This window comes from Tamandua tetradactyla, chromosome 16, assembly GCF_023851605.1.
Source record: "Tamandua tetradactyla isolate mTamTet1 chromosome 16, mTamTet1.pri, whole genome shotgun sequence".
NCBI classification, from domain to species: domain Eukaryota; kingdom Metazoa; phylum Chordata; class Mammalia; order Pilosa; family Myrmecophagidae; genus Tamandua; species Tamandua tetradactyla.
Genome location: NC_135342.1, coordinates 31,237,819 through 31,259,598, shown reverse-complemented (window position 1 = coordinate 31,259,598; position 21,780 = coordinate 31,237,819). Strand labels below are relative to the sequence as shown.

Here is a 21,780-nt window from a genome sequence, read left to right as displayed (position 1 = left end):
GCATTTTCTTTCTGCATCTCCAAACAGCTGGGTCTTGTGTTGGCTCTGTCAGTTCTGAAGCTTTTTCCCAAAATGATTCCCTCTTAAAAGATTCCAGTAAGGAATTCCACCTTGAATGGTAGAAACACATCTCAATGGAAATCACCTAAGCAAAAGATCTGACCCATAACTGGGTGGGTCACATCTCCATGGAAACAACTTAATCATAAGGATCCCACCTGACAATATTGAATCAGGATTAAAGAATATGGCTTCTCTGGGCCATACTGAAACAACAGTTTCAAACCAACATATTCCACCCTCTGGATCCCAAAAAGATATGTTCTTTCCATATACAAAATACATTCATACCATTGTACTATCACAAAGTCTTAAACCATTTCAGTAATGATACAAATACAACACAAAAGCCAAAACAAGTACAAAGTTTCATCAGTCATTTACGGGCTTGGTCTATCCTAAGACAAACATTATCCTCTGGCTGTTAACCTGTGAAACTTAGAACAAGTTATCTTCTACCAATATACAAAGGAGAAACATAGGATAGACAACCCCATTGCCATAAGGGAAGACTGGAAAGAAAATAGGGATTATAGGACCCAAACAGTTCTGAAAACCTGCAGGGCAAACTCTATTAGATTGTAAAATTTGAGAGTCATTCATCCTTGGGGCTTTAGAAAGCATCAGTTCCACCATTTCTAAGGGCCTAGGTAGCAACCCTGCTCTCTGCAAATGATGGGGTGAAAGTTGCATCACTGAGGCACATTAAAGGGACCACCTTTCTCTTGGCTCCACCCTCTCCAAACTTTGGGGCAGCACGTGGGATCTCTGCCATCTCTCGGGAACATGCTCAACCCATCCAAGGATAATGGAGTGGCAGCTAGACTCCCCCCAATTCCCGGTTTATGTGCTTCACCCTCTCCAAGGCCTAGAGTACCAAAACTCTTCCTAAACAGCAAGGCAGAAGACTCATCCTCTACCTTTGGGACAAACTCACCCTCTCCAAGTGCATGGGTGGGTCCAATCTCCTGGCCCAAGAATTTTTTGGCTTCAGACCTTAGCTTCCATGGTTCTGCCTTTGAAGTTATTTTTCCTTCAATTTTTCCCTTTTCTTTCTCTTTTAGTCCAGACTGGCAGTGGTTCCATTTATACTGGACTCACAACACTCTTGTTAGCTTTCTATGCAGTATAGTGGTATCATACACATCAGACAATAGGACTTTCCACAAATCTTTCCTGGACAAATCCATCTCCCATCCTGGCTTTTTCTGAAATGGCCGACTGGTTACATGTTTGGTAAAATCTTTGTATGGGGCCCTATTCCCTAGGTTCTTTCTTTCTGAAAGCCCAGAATTTCCCAGATCATCAATTTCTGGTTTCTGTGTACCTGACTGTTCCATTCTCAGCTTATCTCTTTCCTGTCACATTTTACTATAAGCTGCAAGGATAAGTGAGGCTGCTTTTCCACATTCAGTTTGGAAATTTTCTCAACTAAATATCCTGAGTCATTGCCTTTAAATTCTAGCTTCCATCCAACAGCTGTATTCAATTTGGCCAAATTATCTGCCATTTAAAACAAATATCACCTTCCTTCCAGTTTGCAATAACACATTTCTCATTTCTGCCTAAAGCCTCATCAGAGATGTCTTTAGAGCCCACATTTCTACCAACAGTCTCTTCAAAGCATTCTAGGCCTTCTCTATGAAGATCCTCTCAACTCCTCTAGAATCGTCTCCATATCTATTTAAAAAGCTGTTTAAAAATATTTTGTATTTTTAAACTGCAGCAGCACCCTACTTCTCTGGTACCAAAGTCTGTTTAATGTGTTAATGCTGCCATAAATGCAATATACGAGAAATGGGTTGGCTTTTTATGAGGGAATTTATTCCGTTGCAAGTTTATAGTTCTAAGGCCACAAAAATGTCCAAACTAAAGCATCCAGGGAAAGATACCTTGACTCAAGAGAGGTTGATCTGGTAAAGCATGTGGCTGTCATCTGCTGCTCCTTTGGCTTCTCATTTCAAACAGATTCCCTGGGAGCCTTTTCTTTCTGCATGTCCAAACATCTGGGTCTCTTGTTGGCTTTGTCAGTTCTAAAGCATTTTCAAAAAATGGTTCAGGGACACCAATAAGCAACCCCACCTGAATAGATGGAGACACAGCTCCATGGAAACCACTGAATCAAAAGGTCCCACCCATAACTAGGTGAGTCACATCTCCAAGGAAACAACTCAATAAAAGAGATCCCACCCAACAATATTGAATCAGGATGAAAGAATATGGTTTTTCTGGGGTATACAACAGCTTCAAACCAATACAATGCCTTAGATAAAAATGAGGAATATGTCATTGCAAACTGAAGGAAGTCAATCCTTGTTTTAAAGCAGCAGAGAACTTAACAAAATTGTGTCCACATGTCAGACGGAATGCAGAATTTGAAAGTCACCAGCTTGGACATTTATCTGAGGAGATGTCCAAAGTAAATGTGGAAAGTGCTGCCTGGTTTCTCCTTGCAGTTTTTAATAGAGTGTGATAGGAAAGGGATAAGCTGAGAACTGAACTCCTGGGCACACGCACATGCACACACACACACACACAAAAAAAAATCAGAAATTGATGGTTTGGGAAATTCTGAGCTTCGAGAAAGCAAGTTCCCAGAGAGTATTAGTCTAAGTAAGGGTTTAATTCATTTTAGTGCAAGTCAGGATTGGTAATACAGTTATCCAGAAAGGATCTGCGGAAAGTACTAATGTCTATTGGTCTGGATTGCTGTGCACTACATGCAAAACCAACAAATGTTTTATGAAATCTACATAACAGGAACCACTACCAGCCTGGACTAAGAGGGACAGATTGAAGGAAAAATGACTTCAAAGGCAGAACCATAGGGGCTGAGATCTGGACTGAAGATATCTTCTCAAACAAAGAGAAAAGACCCACCATGTATGTGGAAAGGGTGAATAGACCTTGGAGCTTGGAGATGAAAGGCCTTCTGCCCCAATGTTCAGGAAGAGTGTTATCACCCCAGTGTTCTCAGATGCCTAGGGGATTTTGGAAAGTCTGGCCGCCACCCAGATGCTTGATGAGGGTAGAGTTTTCACTCCAGTGTTTGGAGAGAACATGGCTGCTGCACAAGCACTCAGAAAGGATGAGGCTGCTGCTCTATCAGGCCAGAGGACAAAATATCGTTCTATAGATGACTTTGTTTTAGCTTGCTAAATTTGGTGAAAGGCAATATACCAGAAGTGTGTTGGCTTTTACAATGGGGACTTATTAACTTACAAGCTTACAGTTCTGAGGCTGTGAAAATGTCCAAATCAAGGTATCAACAGATAATCCAGTGATCCTAGGCTTCTCTGTCACATGGTTAGGCACATGGCAGTATCTGCTGGTCCTTCTTTCCCAGGTTTGTTGTTTTCAGCTTCTGGCTACAATGTCTGTGGCTTTCTGAGCTTCTGTTCATGTCCTTCTCTTCCACCTTCCTGGTGTTTCTCTGAATTTTGTCTCTTATAAAGAACTCCAATAAGAGAGTTAAGACTCACCTGGGACATGCCTTAACTGAAGTAACCTAACAAAAAGGCCCTACTTACAGCAGGCTTACACCCACAGGGATGGATTATCTTTAAGAACATGACCTTTACTGAGGTCTATAAAAACTCCAAACCTTACACTCTCAGACCTGGAAATTTAATGGAGTATGCACTTGTGCTGGTTTGAAAGGATATATGCCCCCTAAGAAAAGCCATGTTTTGATATAAATCCCGTTTCTTAAAGGTAGAATAATCCCTATTCAATACTGTATGTTTGAAACTGTAATGAGATCATCTCCCTGGTTGATGAGATTTAGTTAAGAACAGTTGTTAAACTGGATTAGGGGATGACATGTCTCCACCCATCTGAGTGGGTCTTGATTAGTTTCTGAAGTCCTATAAAAGAGGAAACATTTTGGAGAATGAGAGATTCAGAGAGAGCAACACTACAAAGCAGAGAGTCCACCAGCCAGCGACCTTTGGAGATGAAGAAGGAAGACACCTCCCAGGGAGCTTCATGAAATAGGAAGCCAGGAGAGAAAGCTAGCAGATGATGCCGTGTTCGCCATGTGCCCTTCCAGCTGAGAGAAAGAAGCCCTGACTGTGTTTGCCATGTGCCTTCTCACTTGAGAGAGAAACCCTGAACTTCATCGGCCTTCTTGAACCAAGGTATCTTTCCCTAGATGCCTTTGATTGGATATTTCTTTAGACTTGTTTTAATTGGGACATTATCTCGGCCTTAGAACTGTAAACTAGCAACTCATTAAATTCCCCCTTTTTAAAAGCCATTCCATTTCTGGTATATTGCATTCTGACAGCTAGCAAACTAGAACAGCACTATAAGATTTTGGAATTGTTTGGGACCTGTAATTCCTGTTTTCCTTCCAGTTTCTTCCAGTGAGAATGGGAATGTTTAACTTTTGACTGCCCCTCTTTTGTATCTCAGAAGAAAATACCTTGCTTTCTATGTTTCACAGTTCCACAGCCAGAGGGAATTTTGCCCCGAGATAGATGATACCCATAACTGATTTTGATGAGACCTTATACTTACGGAAGTGATTTAAGGCTTTTGGGATATTGTGATGGGATAAATGTATTTTGCATATGGAAAGAATATGTCTTTTGGTGGTCCAGAGGATGGAGTGTGGTGGCTTGAAACTGTATGCACCCCAGAATATCATGTTCTATTCCTGTGGGTGTAAACCAGTTATAAGTAAGGCCTTTTGATTAGGTTATTTCAGTTAAGACATGATTCAAAGTGGGTGTTAATCCTCTTACAGGAGTCCTTTATAAAAAAGATGAATATGGAGGAGGCAGAGAGAGAGAGAACGAAACCCAGAAGAGAAGGGAGAGATGCTTCCATGCACTTTACCATGTGACAGAGGACCCAAGGATTGTCAGCATCCAATCTTTGGGAAGAAAGTATCACCTTGATGATGCCTTTGTTTTATACATTTTCACAGCCTCAAAACTGTAAGCTTGAAGCTAATAAATTCCCATTCTTAAATGCCAACACATTTTATGGTATCTGCTTTCACCAGCCTGGCAAACTAAAATACCTGTGTATTTAGGTATTTCAAATTGAAGAAATCCTTTTAACATTTTTGTTGGGCAGTTCTGATGGTGAATTCCCTCAGCTTTTGGTTATCTTGGAAGTCTTAATCTCTCCCTTATTTTTGCAGAACAGTTTTGCTTGATATAGAATTCTTGATTAACACTTTTTTCTTTTAATACTTTAAATATGTGATCACACTGCTTTCTCAACTCCATGGTTTTGCATGAGAAATTGGAACTTAATCTATTTGAGCATCTCTTGTATGTGATGGTTTCCTGCTCCTCTCTTTCTGCTTTTAGGATTCTCTCTTTCTCTTTGTCCTTCAACATGGGGATTATTATGTGTGTCTGCATGACCTCTTTCCTATTTGGAGCTTGTTCACATTCGTAGATATGTATATTGAAGTCTTTTGGTAAATTTAGGAAGTTTTAGCCATTATTTCTTCAAATATTCCTTTGGCCCATTTCTCTCCTTCTGGGATTCCCATAATGCACATAGTGTTATGTTTAACGGTATTGTACGTGTTTCTTAGGCTTTGTTCATCATTCTTCATTCCTTTTTCCTTCTGTTGCTAAGAATGAATAGTTTCAATTGTCCTGTGGACAATTCAATAATATAATTCAAGTTTGCTGATTCTTTCTTTTGCCAGCTCCAATCTGTTGTTGAATTGTTAATCTCCATTACTATATTTTCCTCTCAAGTATTTCTCTTTGGTTCCTTTTAATAATTTTTAAACCATTATTAAAACTCTTTTTTCAAATATTGCTTTTCTGATTATCCTTTAGCACTTTGAGCATATTTAAGACAGTTTTTTGTTTTGTTTTGTTTTGTTTTGCATGGGCAGGCACTGGGAATTGAACCCAGGTCTCCAGCATGGCAGGCGAGAACTCTGCCTGCTGAGCCACCATGGCCTGCCCAAGACAGCTTTTTAAAGTGTTTTTCTGGTATATATTCATGGATGTCTCCTGCAAAAAGCAATCAAATAAAAGCATGGTAGTCTTTTCAACAAATAATACTGGAGCAATTACAAATTCTTAGTCATAAGAAATTAATGTTGACCTAGTCTCACACTGTATGCAAAAATTAACTCAAAGTGGATTATGACCTGAAATATAAAATGTTAAAGTATAAAATATTTAGAAGAAAATATAGGAGAAAACTGTCAGAACCCAAAACTAGGTGAGTTCTTAGAGATATCGTAAAGGAAAAATGGATAAATTGAACTTTATCAATTGTAAAAACTTTGCTCTGTAAAGGAATTTTGAAATGAATGGAAATGAAAATTAAACATATCAAAATTTGTGGGAGGTAGCTAAATCAGTACCTAGAGATGTATTTATAGCATTAAATACAAATATGAGAAATAGGAAAAGCTATCAAAAGATCTTAGTTTCCAGAACAAAAAAAAAAAACAAAAAAACTAGAAAAAGAAGAGAAATGCAATGATTGCAGAAGAAATTATGAAATAAATGTCAAAACGTAAATCAATAAAATAATCAGGGTAAGACTTAAGAAAGTGATGGAGAATATGTTAATAATGCAGATTTAACAAGTATATTGTGTATTGTATATTGTGTCTGTAGTTTTCTATTGTGAGGAAGTGTTCTTCCAGCATTAAAAAGTTGTTAACCCATTAAGCAAAGAAGTCACTGACATCACTGATGAATGACTGAAGTTCCAACAAATGTCTGTTTCACTGGATTTTAATGAATGAAATGTCAACCATTTATTTTTAAAAATAGCCAAATAATGTTATGCCTGGATACAATCCTAGAATATATTAAGCAGGTAACCAAAAAGTATTAGCAAAGTCCCTTGAGGGATGGGAGAAAAATATGGAACTATTAAATTTTACTATCAGGGAAACCCCTGATTCTGTGTCAAACATTAGGGACACCCAAATCAATAGGCCAAGCCCTTGATCTTGAGGCTTGCTCTTATGAAGCTTATATATGTAGTGGAGCTTAGCTTACCTATAGGTATACCTAAGAGTTACTTCTGGAGGACCTCTTTTGTTGCTCAGATGTGGCCTTACTCTCTAAGCCCAACTCTGCAAGTGAAATCATTGCCTTTCCCCCTAAGTGGGACAAGACATCCAGGGGTGACTGTCTCCCTGGAGGCATGGGAGATGACCCCCAGGGATGAGTCTGGCCCTGAAACTGTGGGATCAACAATTCCATCCTGACCCAAACGGGGGAAAGTGTAAAAAATAAGGTATCAGTGGCTGATAGAGTTCAAATTGAGTCAAGAGGCTACTCTGGAGGTCACTCTTAAACAAGCGTTAGTTAAATATTGCTACCTATCATAACTTGCCAAACCCCAACCAAAACCATTCCAGTCAATCCTAAAGAACACCTAGGGTAATATATAAGATTCTACAAAGTTTCCATGTACGAGGGTAACTTTCCAGAAACCTACGAACTCCAGATGGGTTTCTAGACAAGATAAATCCTGAAACCTAGAGAGGCCAGTCTCTCCAGAACATTAGCTAGATTCATCTCCTTACCCCATTTAATAGACAGCCCCTTCCAACATGAAAAAGTTAAAATGGGCATAGCCCAAATACCCCTAAAGAGTGGGAGAAAGAGCAAAATTGATGGTGGAGTTATACAGAGAAGGTAGAGTTTAACAAACAAGTATGATTGCTGAATAATTATATTCACATTTCTTTTAGTCTCCAGTATCTTTGAACAGCTAGAAGTAAAAACCTAAAATTGTGGAATTGTCACCCATTCCAAACTCTGAAATTTGTTCTACAACTAATGCAGCAATGTGCCTTGAAATTTATTGTTTTGTATATATATATATGGGGTTTTTTGTTTGTTTTTTGCATGAGCAGGCACCAGGAATCCAACCAGGGTCTCTGGCATGGCAGGCGAGAACTCTGCATGCTGTGCCACCATGGCCCACCCTGTATATATGTTATTTTTCACAAAAAGAAAAAGAAAAAAAAGTTGACTGTGATGATAAAATATATATATATTTATTCCTTCTAGCCTCCAATGTCTGGAACAGCTAGAAGGAAAGCTCTGGGATGGTGGTGTGGTAGACCATGACAAACTCTGGGATCTGTCCTGTAAATATTTGTTGAAGAGTACTTTGAAAACTACTGTTTTTCTTTCTTTGCTTTGTTTATATGTTATACTGTACAATAAAAATTTTTGAAAGATAGCCAAAAGATAAGAATGGACTTTTAACCAAAAAGATATATGAATGGCAAAAAAAATACATGAAAGCATGTTCAAACTCATGAGTCATTAGAGAAATGCAAGTTTAAACTATAATGAGTTTAAACTATACATCTATCAGAAGGATAGGCATTAACACACTGATCATAGCAATTGGCAGGTATGTGGGAGATCTCTAATTCACCGCTGGGAGAACATAAAATGGTGCCATCACTTTAAAATACAATTTGGTAATTTCTTGAGCCAAATTCAATGCAATTTCTCTACACTGTCATAAAGGCATTGCACCCCTAGGCATTAACATGAGAAAGCATATGCCCATATAAAGACCTATATATTCATGATCATAGTAGCTCTATTTTTAATAGCCAAAAACCCATGTCAACTAACAGAACAGATGAAAAATGCAATGCATTTATTCAAGAGCACTACTCAGTAATAAAAGGAATAAACTATTCATACATGCAGCTGGATGAAGTTCACAATATTTATGCTGTGAGAATAGAAATAGACAAAAAAAAAAGAGTAAACAGTTTATAATTCCAAATGCATAAAATTCTAGCAAAGACAAATTTATAGTGAAAAAAACTTAAATCAGTGGTTTCCTGGGGATGTGAGGATGGGGAAGATAGGGAGGGAGAGACTGTAAAGAGGTATGAGGTAACTTTACAGATGATAGATATGTTCATTATCATAATTATGGTGTTTGATCCCAAAGTATATATAAGTATTTCAAAACTTATCAAATTGTACACATCATATATGTACTTATTTGCATGTCAGTGTCTCAACAAAGAAATTGTTGCACATAAAAATCTAGATCTCACACTCATTTTAGGAAACTGGAAGATCTATTATATTATAATAAATATATTAAAGTCACCCTCTCCTCATGCTTTGGCAGCAAAGTATGGTAAGCAATAAGGGCCAGTTCTACTTGAGATATTGGTTATGTTACAAATGCTATATCCCTGGACTACAGGAGCTACCTTCTCTCAGCCCCCATTTTCCTGCCTGTGCAGCAATACCCCTAAGATGAGTGATCTGGAGACTTAAGTAATCCACAAAACCTATAGATTATTTGCTCTGCCTCAGCCATGGGAGGGACAGAGGTCTGGAGGTCCTGAAAAATTCTGCAAACCCACATCCTATACTGCCATATTCAAAGGATCATTTGTGGATGCATCTTTAGATTAGGTAGATTCCCTTTAGTTTGTTGTAGTCTCACCTACTCCCTATTAATCACACCTAGTTTTCTCTAAAAATCATGATTCCCATCTGGGCCCTGTAGCTGGTGACACCTGCATACCACATATTGGGCTTCAAGGCACGTGGCTTCTCCACAGATGCTGATTAAACAGCTTCTCTTTAACAGTGCTGGGAGCAAGGGACCCAATTCACACTACTTCCAGATACACTGTTGGTTGTCACAATTGGCCCCTCCTCAGGGTGACCTCTGGGCCCACAAAATTTCCTGACATTCAAACCACACTAATCCAACAAAGCCTTAACAGTCTGTCCTAGGAGGTCTTGGTCAGCAATGCAAATGAAATCAAGTCTGGGATGACAGCTGTTCTCTGACAACCAGCTGTCCCTTCTGAAGGAATACATTTAGAGACTTTTAGTGTTTAATTCTGTTCTCAATCCACCCAACACAGTGACTAGAATACAAAAGATTAAAGGTGGCTTTAACAATAAGGCCTTTATTATCACATGAACCAGAGCAATGTAAAGCAGATAGATGCTGGGTTGTACAACTAGGAAGTTGGATAAATTTATCACAAGCATAACATAATCCCAACAAATATCCTTGAAAAATGGAAACCTTCTCTGCAAGCTATTAACAGTACTCAGCTCAGGTCTTTGTGACCAAAGATGGGCCATATCCAGTTAAACCAGTCAGAGGGAAGGGACTAACTCCCTCACAATTCCCTTCAGGGTCTGGAAAGAGAAAACAGGTCTGCCTTCTCTAAACACAGTAGAGTGGTTGACACACACTCTGGTAGAGCTGAAATGGCTTCAGCCAAACAGTGGTCGTGACAAAACTCTGGTAAAGTCCATGGTCAGAAAATGCAACTTAGCTCCAGAATGCTTCCAACATACCTAGCAATAAAAGGAAATTTTCCCATTTTTGATATTAGGATAAACAAGGTTCAACTTTCTCACTGATGGCTCTCTCATAAAGGCTACTTTCAGAGCTTCTTTCTGGTGTGAATCATTATGATGAAGAACCAGAGAGCACACTCCCTATTCTCTTTAGATCTTTCTCCAGTGTGAATGTTCTGGTGCCAAATGATGCTACACTTTGGCTGAAGTTTTTCCCATATTTGCTATACTAATAGGGTCTATCTGTTCTGTGAAGTTTCTGGTGCTGAATCAGGTTAGATTTTTGGCTGAAGGCTTTCCCACATTCACTGCACTCATAAGGCCGTTCACCAGTGTGAACTCGCCGATGTTTCATAAGGTCAGAACTTTGACTAAAGGCTTTTCCACATTCACTGCAGTCATAAGGCCGCTCACCAGTGTGAACTCTCCGGTGGTTAATGAGGCTGGAGCTTTGACTAAATAATTTTCCACATTCCCTGCACTCATAAGGCCGCTCCCCAGTGTGAATTCTCCGATGTTTGATAAGACTAGAAATGTGACTAAAGAATTTCTCACACTCACTACACTTATAAGGTCTTTCTCCAGTATGAACCCGCCGATGTTTAATGAGGTTGGAGTTGTAGCTGAAGGCTTTCCCACATTCACTGCACTCATGAGGGCTTTCACCAGTGTGAACCCTCCGATGTTTAATGAGGTTGGAGCTTTGGCTAAAGAATTTCCCACATTCGTTGCACTCATAAGGTCTTTCACCAGTGTGAACTCTCCGATGTTGAATGAGGTTGGAGTTTTGGCTAAAGAATTTCCCACATTCACTGCACTCATAAGGCATTTCTCCAGTATGAATTCTTCGATGTTTAATGAGACTGGAGATGTGGCTAAAAAATTTCCCACATTCATGGCACTCATAAGGTTTTTCTCCAGTGTGAACTCTCTGGTGTTGAAAGAGGCCAGAGCAGTGACTAAAGATTTTCCCACATTCACTGCACTCATAAGGCCTTTCTCCAGTGTGGACTTTCTGGTGCTGAATAAATCTGGTTTTGCGGCTGAAGGCTTTTCCACACTCGTTACATTTATAAGGCCTTTCTCCAGTATGAATTCTCTGATGTATAATGAGGGTAGAAGTCTGTCTAAAGAATTTCCCACATTCGCCACACTCATAAGGCCTTTCTCCAGTGTGGATTCTTTGGTGCTGAATAAGTGTAGATTTGTTGCTGAAAGCTTTCCCACATTCACTGCACTTATAATGCCTTTGCACAGTGTGAAAACCCACCATACCTTTGGTGTTCTTAGGTGGTTCCTCAAAACTGTGACTGGCCTGATGCTGGTGAAACCCTGATCTGGCCAGGAAGTCCTTCCCAACCTCCATGCATATGAAAGGCTTTTCTGATATGTGGCCTCTGCAGCTTTTCATAAATGAGGCTCCACCCTCATTCCTTCTGATGGGCTTCACATTCTGTTGAATTTGTTGCTGGTGAAGGTTTGCATTGAACCCAAACCTTCTCCCATATGCCCCACACATGTATGGTTTCTGCCCGGGATGTGTTACCTGGTGTTCAGCTAGGTGCAAAATATCTTTCAAGAGTAGGCCACATATGTCACAGAAATAGTCCTTCTGGGTGGACAGATCTGTCTTGGGATTCCTGTCTTGTGACATGTCTACGGAAATGCTACGCCCAGAAGGTGACTCACTGCTTTCTCTTCCATGCCAAAAACCTGAAAACAAAGAAATGCTGATGAAGTTCATGTTAACTTTTGTGGAAGGAAATAGCCCATCACAAATGTGTCCCTGAAACACCCAAGAATATTGGCAAGTTGAGAAGCCTGGAGTCAATATAAAAGACAATCTACTATGGCCACTAAGGTCACAAAATAGAGGCAGCCTGACCAAAGCCAAGGACACACGGATGGGGCAAGTATTGGGATGAAAGATAAAGAACTCACTTTCCTGTAAAGGCCTTGCAGCAGGGCCATGGCTGCTCATAACCCAGGCATAAGGGCATATCCAAGCTTAGGAAAATCTGACTGCCAATAAGTAGTTGGTATTCAAGGACTATCAAAAGAAATGTGCACATCTCACAGTATATAAAGTGCAGGCCAATGTTGGAGAGGGAGCTGTGGAGAGAGTCAGACTTGGAAGCCAGAAAGGTGGGAGAAAGACCAAAGTCAGAGTGGGAATGACAAGTGAGCAAAGTGTCAAGAATGGGAAAGAAAAGGCAGAAATGAGGAATGGCCACTGGCTTTGACACCAAACTAATGAACACAAGTGAAGTTGCTAATATGATTTGAGCCAGTGGTGATGTTACATCCTCCACCATTTCCCACTTACCAGAGCCAGGCCCTGTATAAGTTCCTCTTGCCATGGCTGGAGTCATGTCCACTCTGTCAGGCACCCAGGGTTCTTCCCCTATCTCCAACTGGGCAACTACATGGGGCCTGAAAGACGAAAGTCCTAAGGGAAATACAGTGCAGGTTAGTGACTAGCACTTGATCGGGCCCAAAGTGACCAGAGGAAAGAAAACTATTGCAAAAAAGCACATACAAGAAAGGTCTTGCAGGAACAACCCAATAGTTCCAACAAGTAGTGACCACGTCAATATCTGCAATTCCTGGGAGTCAGGTCATAGGAATTGTCAACTAAAGGAACCTGAATCACAGAGCTAACCTAGATCAGAACAGTCACCCAGACAGGGAGTGGCTGGGCCAGAAGGGGTCCACTGGACTGACCCAAAGACTCCTCATTCCAGGACCCTTCCCTGCAAGACTTTGGGGAAGCAAGTATTGTCTGCTCACCTTCTCTATGGTTCAGAAAGAGGATGGGCAATGCTTACAGCTCAGCCCTAAAGCCCAAAACACACATTCCTGCAAAGTGTGGAAGGAGGGAGTGCCCATGATCCAGTTGAGGGAAGGACAGAGCTGCCTCTGGGGAAAAGGGAAAGGCAGACCCACTAGGGTGGGTATGAGTGTCTTACCCAGCGAGGCCATAAGTGCAAAGTTCTTCAGCATCACATCACAATACAGGAGTCTCTGAGCCTCATCAAGGAGCCCCCATTCCTCCTGGGAGAAATAAATGGCCACATCCTCAAAGGTCACACAGCCCTGCCATGATAGAGATAGTTCATTCCATGATCAGCTTCACTCCTCAGGATTCTTTATCCATCTCCCCATCTCCATGCCCTGTTCATCCTCTTCGTTAGCTCCTCAAATCAGAGAATATACCAGGCCCTGGTACCATAGTGCCTGCTCTTTTCTCATGCCTCTCTGATCACTGCATCAGCCACAGCAACTGAGCAGATAGAGGCAGCTAACGTCTGGGGCTGGGGTCCAGGGCCCCACTTCCTCTTCTGTGAGCCCCTCTCCCTAGTGTCGCCATAACTCTATGCCTCTCAGATACAAATAAATGTTGGCTCTGTCTTCTCCTTTAAGCCCAGTATAAGGGCACTAGAGTAAACAGTTCACACTCCCTTAGCATGTGCATATCATGCTGGACTACACCTTCCTCACAACTCCGGACGCTACCACTGCAGAGCTACAAAGATCTCCCCACCTGGCCCCATTGGTGGCCTCAACTTAAGCCATTCAAGACCACACACACACATCTCAGATACCCTTGGTCCTCTTCTTCTTCTGTATTGCATATTTGGTCCCTTCATCCTATCCCCACCTACCCAGGTCCTAGTGACTCTCCCCCAAGATAATTCCCCCACCTGACTGAAAATCCCCAGGCCCCATCAAGAGTCACCCACCCAGGTCTTACTGTTATTATCTCTATTAATGTTAAACCTCAGCATCCATCTCATATCTATTCCCCACTGGAAAATATGGCCACCTGCTAGACTGTCTTCTTCCCACACACTGCCCTTCCCCCCATCTCCTGTCACCACTGCTGAATGATGTCAAACAAACCAACCATGATGCCCAAGCAACATATTCAGTTCTCTGCCCCAGTTTCCCCTATCTCCCTAACGTCATTACCACTACCACCATGATGCACCCTCCTAACTCTGAACCGCAGCTACATCTTTATCCACATACCAGAGGCCACATCTGAGATGTTTCCAACTTTAATGCCTCCCAGGAACTTTAAAACTGTGTGTTTACTGGGCACTCTTCAACTCCATGAAGGGGTCTGTGGACCATCAGAGACTGAATTAATTTCTAATATTTCCACTGAAAATTTCTCTTACAATCAACTTCCCTTCTCAGTTGACAGAACCTCTATTCTAGCTGCTAAAACCAAAAACCTTGGTGTTGCCCCTTCTCTTTCTCACCAACCACATCAGAAAGTCTGATGAGCTCAACTAAAAGACAAATCTGAAATCCAATCACTTCTACATCCACTCTTGTCCAGGCATCAGCACCCACTCATTGGCCAATTGCAGGCCTACCTGTGCCTCTACAGTTGACTTTCCACTCTGCAACCAAACGAGCCTAAGACTTGAGTCAGATTATCTTTCTCCACTGCTCTAACGTTTCTATGGCTCCCAACACCTTCAGAATAGGGACCCTGAGGTTCCAAGGCTGACTTCTGCCCACTGCTCTCTGATTGCACCGAATATAATGGTGATCTGACATTCCCTGAAGATTCAGTCTCACCCTCAAGCATTTCCATACACGGGGTCCTGTGCCTGGAAGATCTTTTCTCCGCTCATCCCATTGGATTCCAGAAATGGGAACAGCTCTATGTAATTCCTGGCCTGGGTTCAGGTGCCCTCCTGGTACACCAGACGCAAAAGCAGGGAGATGGTAAAGACAAAAAAGTTCTAGGACTCTTTCTATCTTCTACATCCTGCGTCAGCAACATGATATTGGGGGTTAGGGCAGCAAAGGACGAGAAGCACCTCCACTCACCTGCGCCGCGTCCATCAGTGCCCTCGCAGCCATCGCCGCCGAGAGAGGCGAGTGACCGGTATGGGTTTCGTGGGCTCAGCCACTCACGCACCTTGTCTTGCTCTAGGCAGGATGTGACCTCAGGCTGAGGGTCGCACTCTGACCTTCAGTTTCCTCCGCGTAAAATGCACACAAGGCCAAGGGCGCCGCCTGTCCCTGGCTGACACTCCCGTCATGGGGCAGAGGGAAAACACGGTCACGGCTTGCACAAACGCGCCGTGGTGGATCCTCTCCACCACACTGTCCTTCCCTGCTCAGTCTAAAGAGCCATCGGGAAAGCAGTCCTGAAGCAGCCCCCGGATCCCCCGGCTGTGGGTAGACACGCTGCAGGCCAAAAGTCCCTCCCTGCCCCCGCGGGCTGTGAGAAACCCCTACTTCTGTGCTGTCATTGGACCAGCGGCCGCAGCCGGCGCACAGGCACAGCCTTCTGGATAATGTAGTTTCTGGCCGGCATCCGGCCAGGCTAATGGGCGGGAGCATATGCGGGTGGAGGAAGAGGATGCCAGGTGTCTCACAAGTAGGGAGCTTTTCTTTCCCTTTCAGGCGCCAATCCCTGACTTCTATGGCCACTTTGGGCAACGTCCCTCCATACGAGACCCATTACTTGTCCTTCCTGCCTGTGTGGGCATAGCCAGGACCCTTCTCTTCTCGCACACTCAGGGACTTAGGTTCACATTGAAAATGAAGATAATACCAGACTTGCAGAGTATTTATGTACCAACATTAGATGCTGCTCTAATTCAGTGGTTCTCAAACCAGTGGCATCTGCATCACCTGACAATTTGTTTAAAATGCAAATTCTCAGGAAAACTTAGAAACTGTGGACATAGGACCCAGCAGTCTTGCTTTAATAAGCCCTCCGGGGGATTCCAATGCTGCTCCAGTTTGAGCATTAAAATCCAATGTTTAAAATGGGAAAAATAACTACACTCATGGCAGCAACATAAAAAGTGCTGAGCACAGGGCGGCACCTACATACTGCCTGCTACATGAGTGCTATTTTCATTCTTAGCATCCTCATCAGGCTCTCACACTGCCTGGGATGGCAAGGCAGAGTCACTTCTCTGCAGGGGCATTTATGATAAAGTCAAATACTCCTAAATCAGGAAGGAGCCTCATAGGTCAAGATTATAATTTTTTACGTGAAAGCATACCTTTGTACCATTTGGCTTTAATTAATTTATTTTATTTTTAAAAACAAATTATGCAGAAGGGTTTCATAAACCTCAAGCAGGCCAGCTGCCCAAGGGATGAATTCTTATAGAGTTGATTCAACATTTGATATGGCATCAATGGATGGTGGAGTACACGTGGTTTCAAGTTTGTGATAGAAGACGTGACCAAGACAGTCTTTAACTTCCCCCTCAGTTTGACCCAACCTTAGACAGGCCTCTTCTGACTCCAAGCCCCTGACCTTCCTCTCACCCCTACCCTTGCACGCTCCAGGTGCCTGACAGGTGTCTAATTAAAGAGCTCCTCGTCTGCCTCTCCCTTTTCTTCTCTCCCAGCCCTAAACAAGCTCCAGGTGGTTTAATAACTGCAGTGGAAAACATTGTGAATCAAGTGGCCTTAATCGCAACCTTAGTAAATCCTTTACCCATCCCAGTGATCAACCCATTCCCATCATTCTCCAAATGATGGTCCAAATTAAGGGTAAGGAAAGCTGAGTATAGAGAAAGAGAAAAAGGGATTGGTGAGTATCTAACCAATTTCTAGAACTATCCATCAATTTACTAACCAGATACCCATTTTTTATTTCTCTTACACATTCATACACTGTTTTATGTGACATCTCAAAACTCCATCCAATCACTGCCTCCATCTCCATTTTACTATCTCTGTTCCTAACCTAATCTGAGGATTAGAAACAAAATGATAAGTTATTGTCACCAAACACTCCAACATATAGTTCTGGTTTAAGACAGGGCCATGACCTATACTAACTGCTGAAGGAATTACTGCCAAATTAGATTTCTAATTTGAGAGAAAAAGTGCCTTTCAAGAAAAAGAAGTTAAATAAAACTACTGTAAGCCAAAAATGAAAAAAAATCAAATGGAAAGTTGACCTGCAAAAAGTAAAATCCTAAAGATTATATTAAAGGATGATGAAAATTGACTCCAGGTAAAAGATCTGTAGTAAGAGAAGGAATGAGGATCTGAGAGACAGAGAACGATGCATGGGAGGATTGATACAACTTCTCATTAACTATATAAAGCATGAATAATATGTCCTTATGGAATTAGGATGATGGCATTACCATGCGTAGCCTCAGTAATGTATAAATTGCGATGGGACAAAGTGATTAATGTTTGTTATAAGAATCCAAGTTCTTTATGTTGTCCAGGAGAAGGACAAAGGTATTTATAGCTTTGTGCTCTGTGTCAAATAACTGTTTGTAATTTTTAGCTTAAACAACAACAAATAAAATCAGAGCATTTGCTTTCCAAAAGAAGAGAAAATTTGGATTGTAAATGAATAAAAAGTTTTGAAAAACGAAGAATAAGATAATATATTTAAATAGGTACTCAAACACACATACATATATATTCATAGTAGCTCTAGTCAAAGTAGTCAAAAACAGCCCAAATGTCCATCAACACAGATGAATGGATAAAGAAACTGTGATACATACCTACAATGGGATATTTTTCAGCCATAAACATGAATAAAGTACTGATACTGCCACGACGTGAATGGGCCTTGAAAACATCATGCTAAGTGAAAGAAGCTATATACTAAAGGACACATATTGCATAACTACATTTATATGAAATATCCAGAGCAGATAAATCTGTAGAGGTAGATTGAAGATGGGTGGTTGCCAAGGGCTGGAGGGAGGTAAGAGTGAGGAAAAACTACTTAATAGGCACAGGATTTTATTTTGGAGAGATGGAAATGTTTTAGAATTAAATAGAGGGAGTGGTAGCACAACATTATGAACGTACTAAATGGCATTGAATTGTTCAATTTAAAAGGGTTAATTGTATGTCATGTATGTTTCACCTCGATCATTTTTAATAAATGACTTGGAGGAAGGTCAATTGAAGTCCTTTGACATCCTTTTCCCGGCATCAGAATACCAGGGAAGCAGGACCAAGGTCTCAAGTAACAGTAGGAAACTGGGCAGCCAGCAAAATAGAAACAGGTTTGGAGAGAAGCAGTTAAATACAAGGAGGACCAGGACATGGTGGCGAGGGAGACAGGAATAAGTCTGGTGGAGTGCAGGGATAAGGAGAGGGAAAGGAAGAAGATGGGAGTGCTTTTAAGTTTGGAGTTGATAAAGGAGTAACAGTTGGGGCATACAGGTGATCTCTGAGAGACTGAATAGCTTCAGATAAGGTAGACTGAGATTCTTGAATGGGCTGATTAAAGTTAGATTGAAAAAAACCATTGTTCAGCTTCTTCGTACTGGAAGAAATAGGCACACCATTGCTAAGAGGAAATTTTGGATCTTCATGATTCAAGAGCCCCTGGAGATGAGCAAATTTGGAGAGATCCCCCAAAATCCCAAAGAGCCATAGTTAGTTCAGAATTATCCTTAATGAATTCTGCTACTTGGGGATATTGGGTTGAATTGGTGCCAAATGGTGGAGCACACAGACAAGGGAGAGAGGAAGGAGGGCATCTAGTGCAGTATGAAGTACCCATGGGATTAGACTTTATGCAAATGAACAAAAGAGGCCTAAAAAAAAGCTGGAAAGAGTTCAACTCAACAGAAAAGAGTTGAGACAAGTCTCACTCAACGGAAAAAATCAGGAATCAGATCCCCATTCAAGAGCCAAAGAACAAATTCTATGCTCATAGAGAATAGTGACTCTTTACATCAGGTAAATGTCCAGTGCACTGGATTTGGAGTTGTTGACTCCTCCCTGTGGATCCCAAATTTCTCAGTGAGGAAAGGACACAAAGCATCGGAGAAACTGGCATGCATACCTGGGTAAAGACAGCAGAGTCCAAAGGGCTGTCAGCACTCTATCCGTCATAACACCAGAAAATTATCAACTAAACCAAAATGAGACTTTATTTTAAAAAACTATTGCAGGGCGGGCGATGGTGGTGCAGTGGCAGCATTCTAGCCTGTCGTGCCGGAGACCTGGGTTTGATTCCCAGTGCCTGCCCGTGCAAAAAACAAACAAACAAACAGAAAACACAATTGCAAATAAGGAAAATTCTCCATCTGTAAGATCTACAAGCATCTCAAAAGGCTGACAAAATCACTAGCTATTAGGGAAATGCAAATCAAAACCACAATGAGATATCATCTCTTGCCTACTAGAATGGCCACTATTAAACAAACAGGAAACTGCACATGTTGGAAAGGATGTAGTGAGATAGGAACTCTTATTCACTGCTGGTGCGAATGTAAATTAGTACAGTCGCAGTGGAATACAGCCTGGCGATTCCTTAGGAAGCTAAGTATAGAGTTGCCTTATGACCTGGCAATCCTGCTACTTGGGATATACCCAGAAGAGTTGAAAGCAAGGATGTACACAGACATTTGCATACTAATGTTCATAGCAGCATTATTCACAGTTGCTAAAAGATGGAAACCACCCAATTGTCCATCATCAGATGAACTGATAAATAAAATGTAGTATATACATATGATGGAATATTATTCAGCAGGAAAAAGGAATGAAGTCCTGTGGCATGCAACAACATGGATGAAACTTGTGGACATTATGTTAAATGAAATAAGTCAAACACAAAAGGACAAATATGTATGATCTCACTAATGAGAACTGAATGCCTATATGTAAACTCATAGGCATAAAATATAGAATATAGGTTAGCAGGATATAGAATAAGGCTAAAGCTGGAGAGCAGTTGCTTTATAGGTACAGACTGTTTAACAAGTCGAACTTAAACATTTGGAAATGGATAGAGGTGAAGGTAGTATGTTATTTTAATAATAATTAATAGTACTGAGGGGTGCACTAATGTGATGGAAAAGAGAAGTTTAGAGTCATATATATCCATCCGAAGGAAAGGTGGAGGTTAAAACATGGAAATGTATAATATAGTGATTCTTATGATGAACTATGATTGTGATTAAATGTACAAATATAAAAAAGTAAAGTTCTTTTATGAACTAGAACAAACATATAATTATTACAAGAAGTTAATAATAGAGGGGATATGGGGAAACTGTATGTATTGCAAACTATAGAGTAGAGTTAATGGCAATATTTTAATATTCTTTCATCAAGTGTAACAAATACATCACACCAACACTGGATCAACAATAGGGGATAAGAAGTATGGGAGTATTAGGGTTTTATTTTTTACTCTTCTTTCTTTCCTGGAGCAACAAAAACATTCTAAAACCGATCATGGGAATGTTTTATTTGTACATATGTGAACATATGCACAACTATGTGATGATGCTGTGAGCCATTGATTATATACTTCAGATGGTTTGTATGGTGTGCAAATATATCTCAATAAAATTGCAAAAAAAAAAAAGAGGAGGCTGACAAAAGGATATTTTGCTTATAGGGGGAAGTAAATAAGGGTAGAAAGGAGTGGTTATGGGAAAGTGGGGTGAGCAAATGGTATGATCAAGCAACTGAACAGCAAATGTTTTCCTTTGTGATTAGCCAGCCTTCAAAAAGAGCCATTAAGGAGGTGGTTTTACATCTCAATGCTTAGTTAAGCCCAAGGATGGCCTGACTGAAGTATGGTCAAGACAAATTAATGTGTGTTTTGTTCAGATTGGTCATGTGCATTTTCTAAAATTTTAAATAGGTGGGATTATGTAGTGTGTATGCTTCTTTGTCTGGCTTCTTTCACTCAGCATAATGATTTTGAAATTTTTATTGCCTAAAGAGGCACGGAGTTCTGATACATGTGGCAATATGAATAAACCTTGAAGACATCATGCTGAGTGAAATAAGCCAGACACACAAAAAAGACAACTACTGTTTGGTCTCACTTGTGTGAAATACCTAGAATAACCAAATTCGTCCAGGGCTGGAGTTAGGGGAATGAGGATTTAAAATGCTTAATGGGTACAGAGTTTCTGTTTGAGGGGATGAAAGGTTTGGTAATGGATGTTGATGATGGTAGCACAATATTGTGAGTGTAATTAATACCACTGAAGTATATATTGAAAGTGGTTAAAATGGGAAATTTTTATTTGTGTGTATGTTATTACAATAATGCTTTTGTTGTTATTTATGAAAATTCTTCAGGACCTAAGATGAGAGTGCTTCCTCCAGAGGAGGTGGGTCTGCCTCTACTGGTGCCCAAGGTCTTCATCCAAGGTTCAGCTTACACTTGGGTTTAGCACTGTTCTGAGATCCCCTGAGGTTGTGGCTCTGGGGTCTTATAGTGCTGCTGTCTCCCCACCTAGGTTGGAACCTGGTCTTGACCTGCCCCCCTCCACCAAAACCAAAGCCCAAATTAGTTAAACTGACTATGAGATTCTCTGATTTCCTTCTCTGCCTTAGAATCTAGCCTCAGGATTCTGTACTATCTTATTCGCTCCCTGATCTTTTAAATGATTTTCCC

At 41.0% G+C, this 21,780-nt stretch overlaps 1 protein-coding gene across 1 annotated transcript; it reads right to left on the bottom strand.

The window, feature by feature from the left end:
• Nucleotides 1-9,956: 9,956 nt before the first annotated feature.
• On the bottom strand, nucleotides 9,957-15,648 carry ZNF792 (zinc finger protein 792). Its single transcript, XM_077132186.1, has 4 exons — nucleotides 15,228-15,648; nucleotides 13,349-13,475; nucleotides 12,706-12,828; nucleotides 9,957-12,092 (listed from the first exon to the last, which is right to left on the bottom strand). The coding sequence occupies exons 1-4, from the start codon at nucleotides 15,258-15,260 to the stop codon at nucleotides 10,609-10,611; spliced, it is 1,767 nt and encodes a 588-aa protein (XP_076988301.1). The 5' UTR covers nucleotides 15,261-15,648; the 3' UTR covers nucleotides 9,957-10,608.
• Between the last annotated feature and the right edge of the window lie 6,132 nt (nucleotides 15,649-21,780).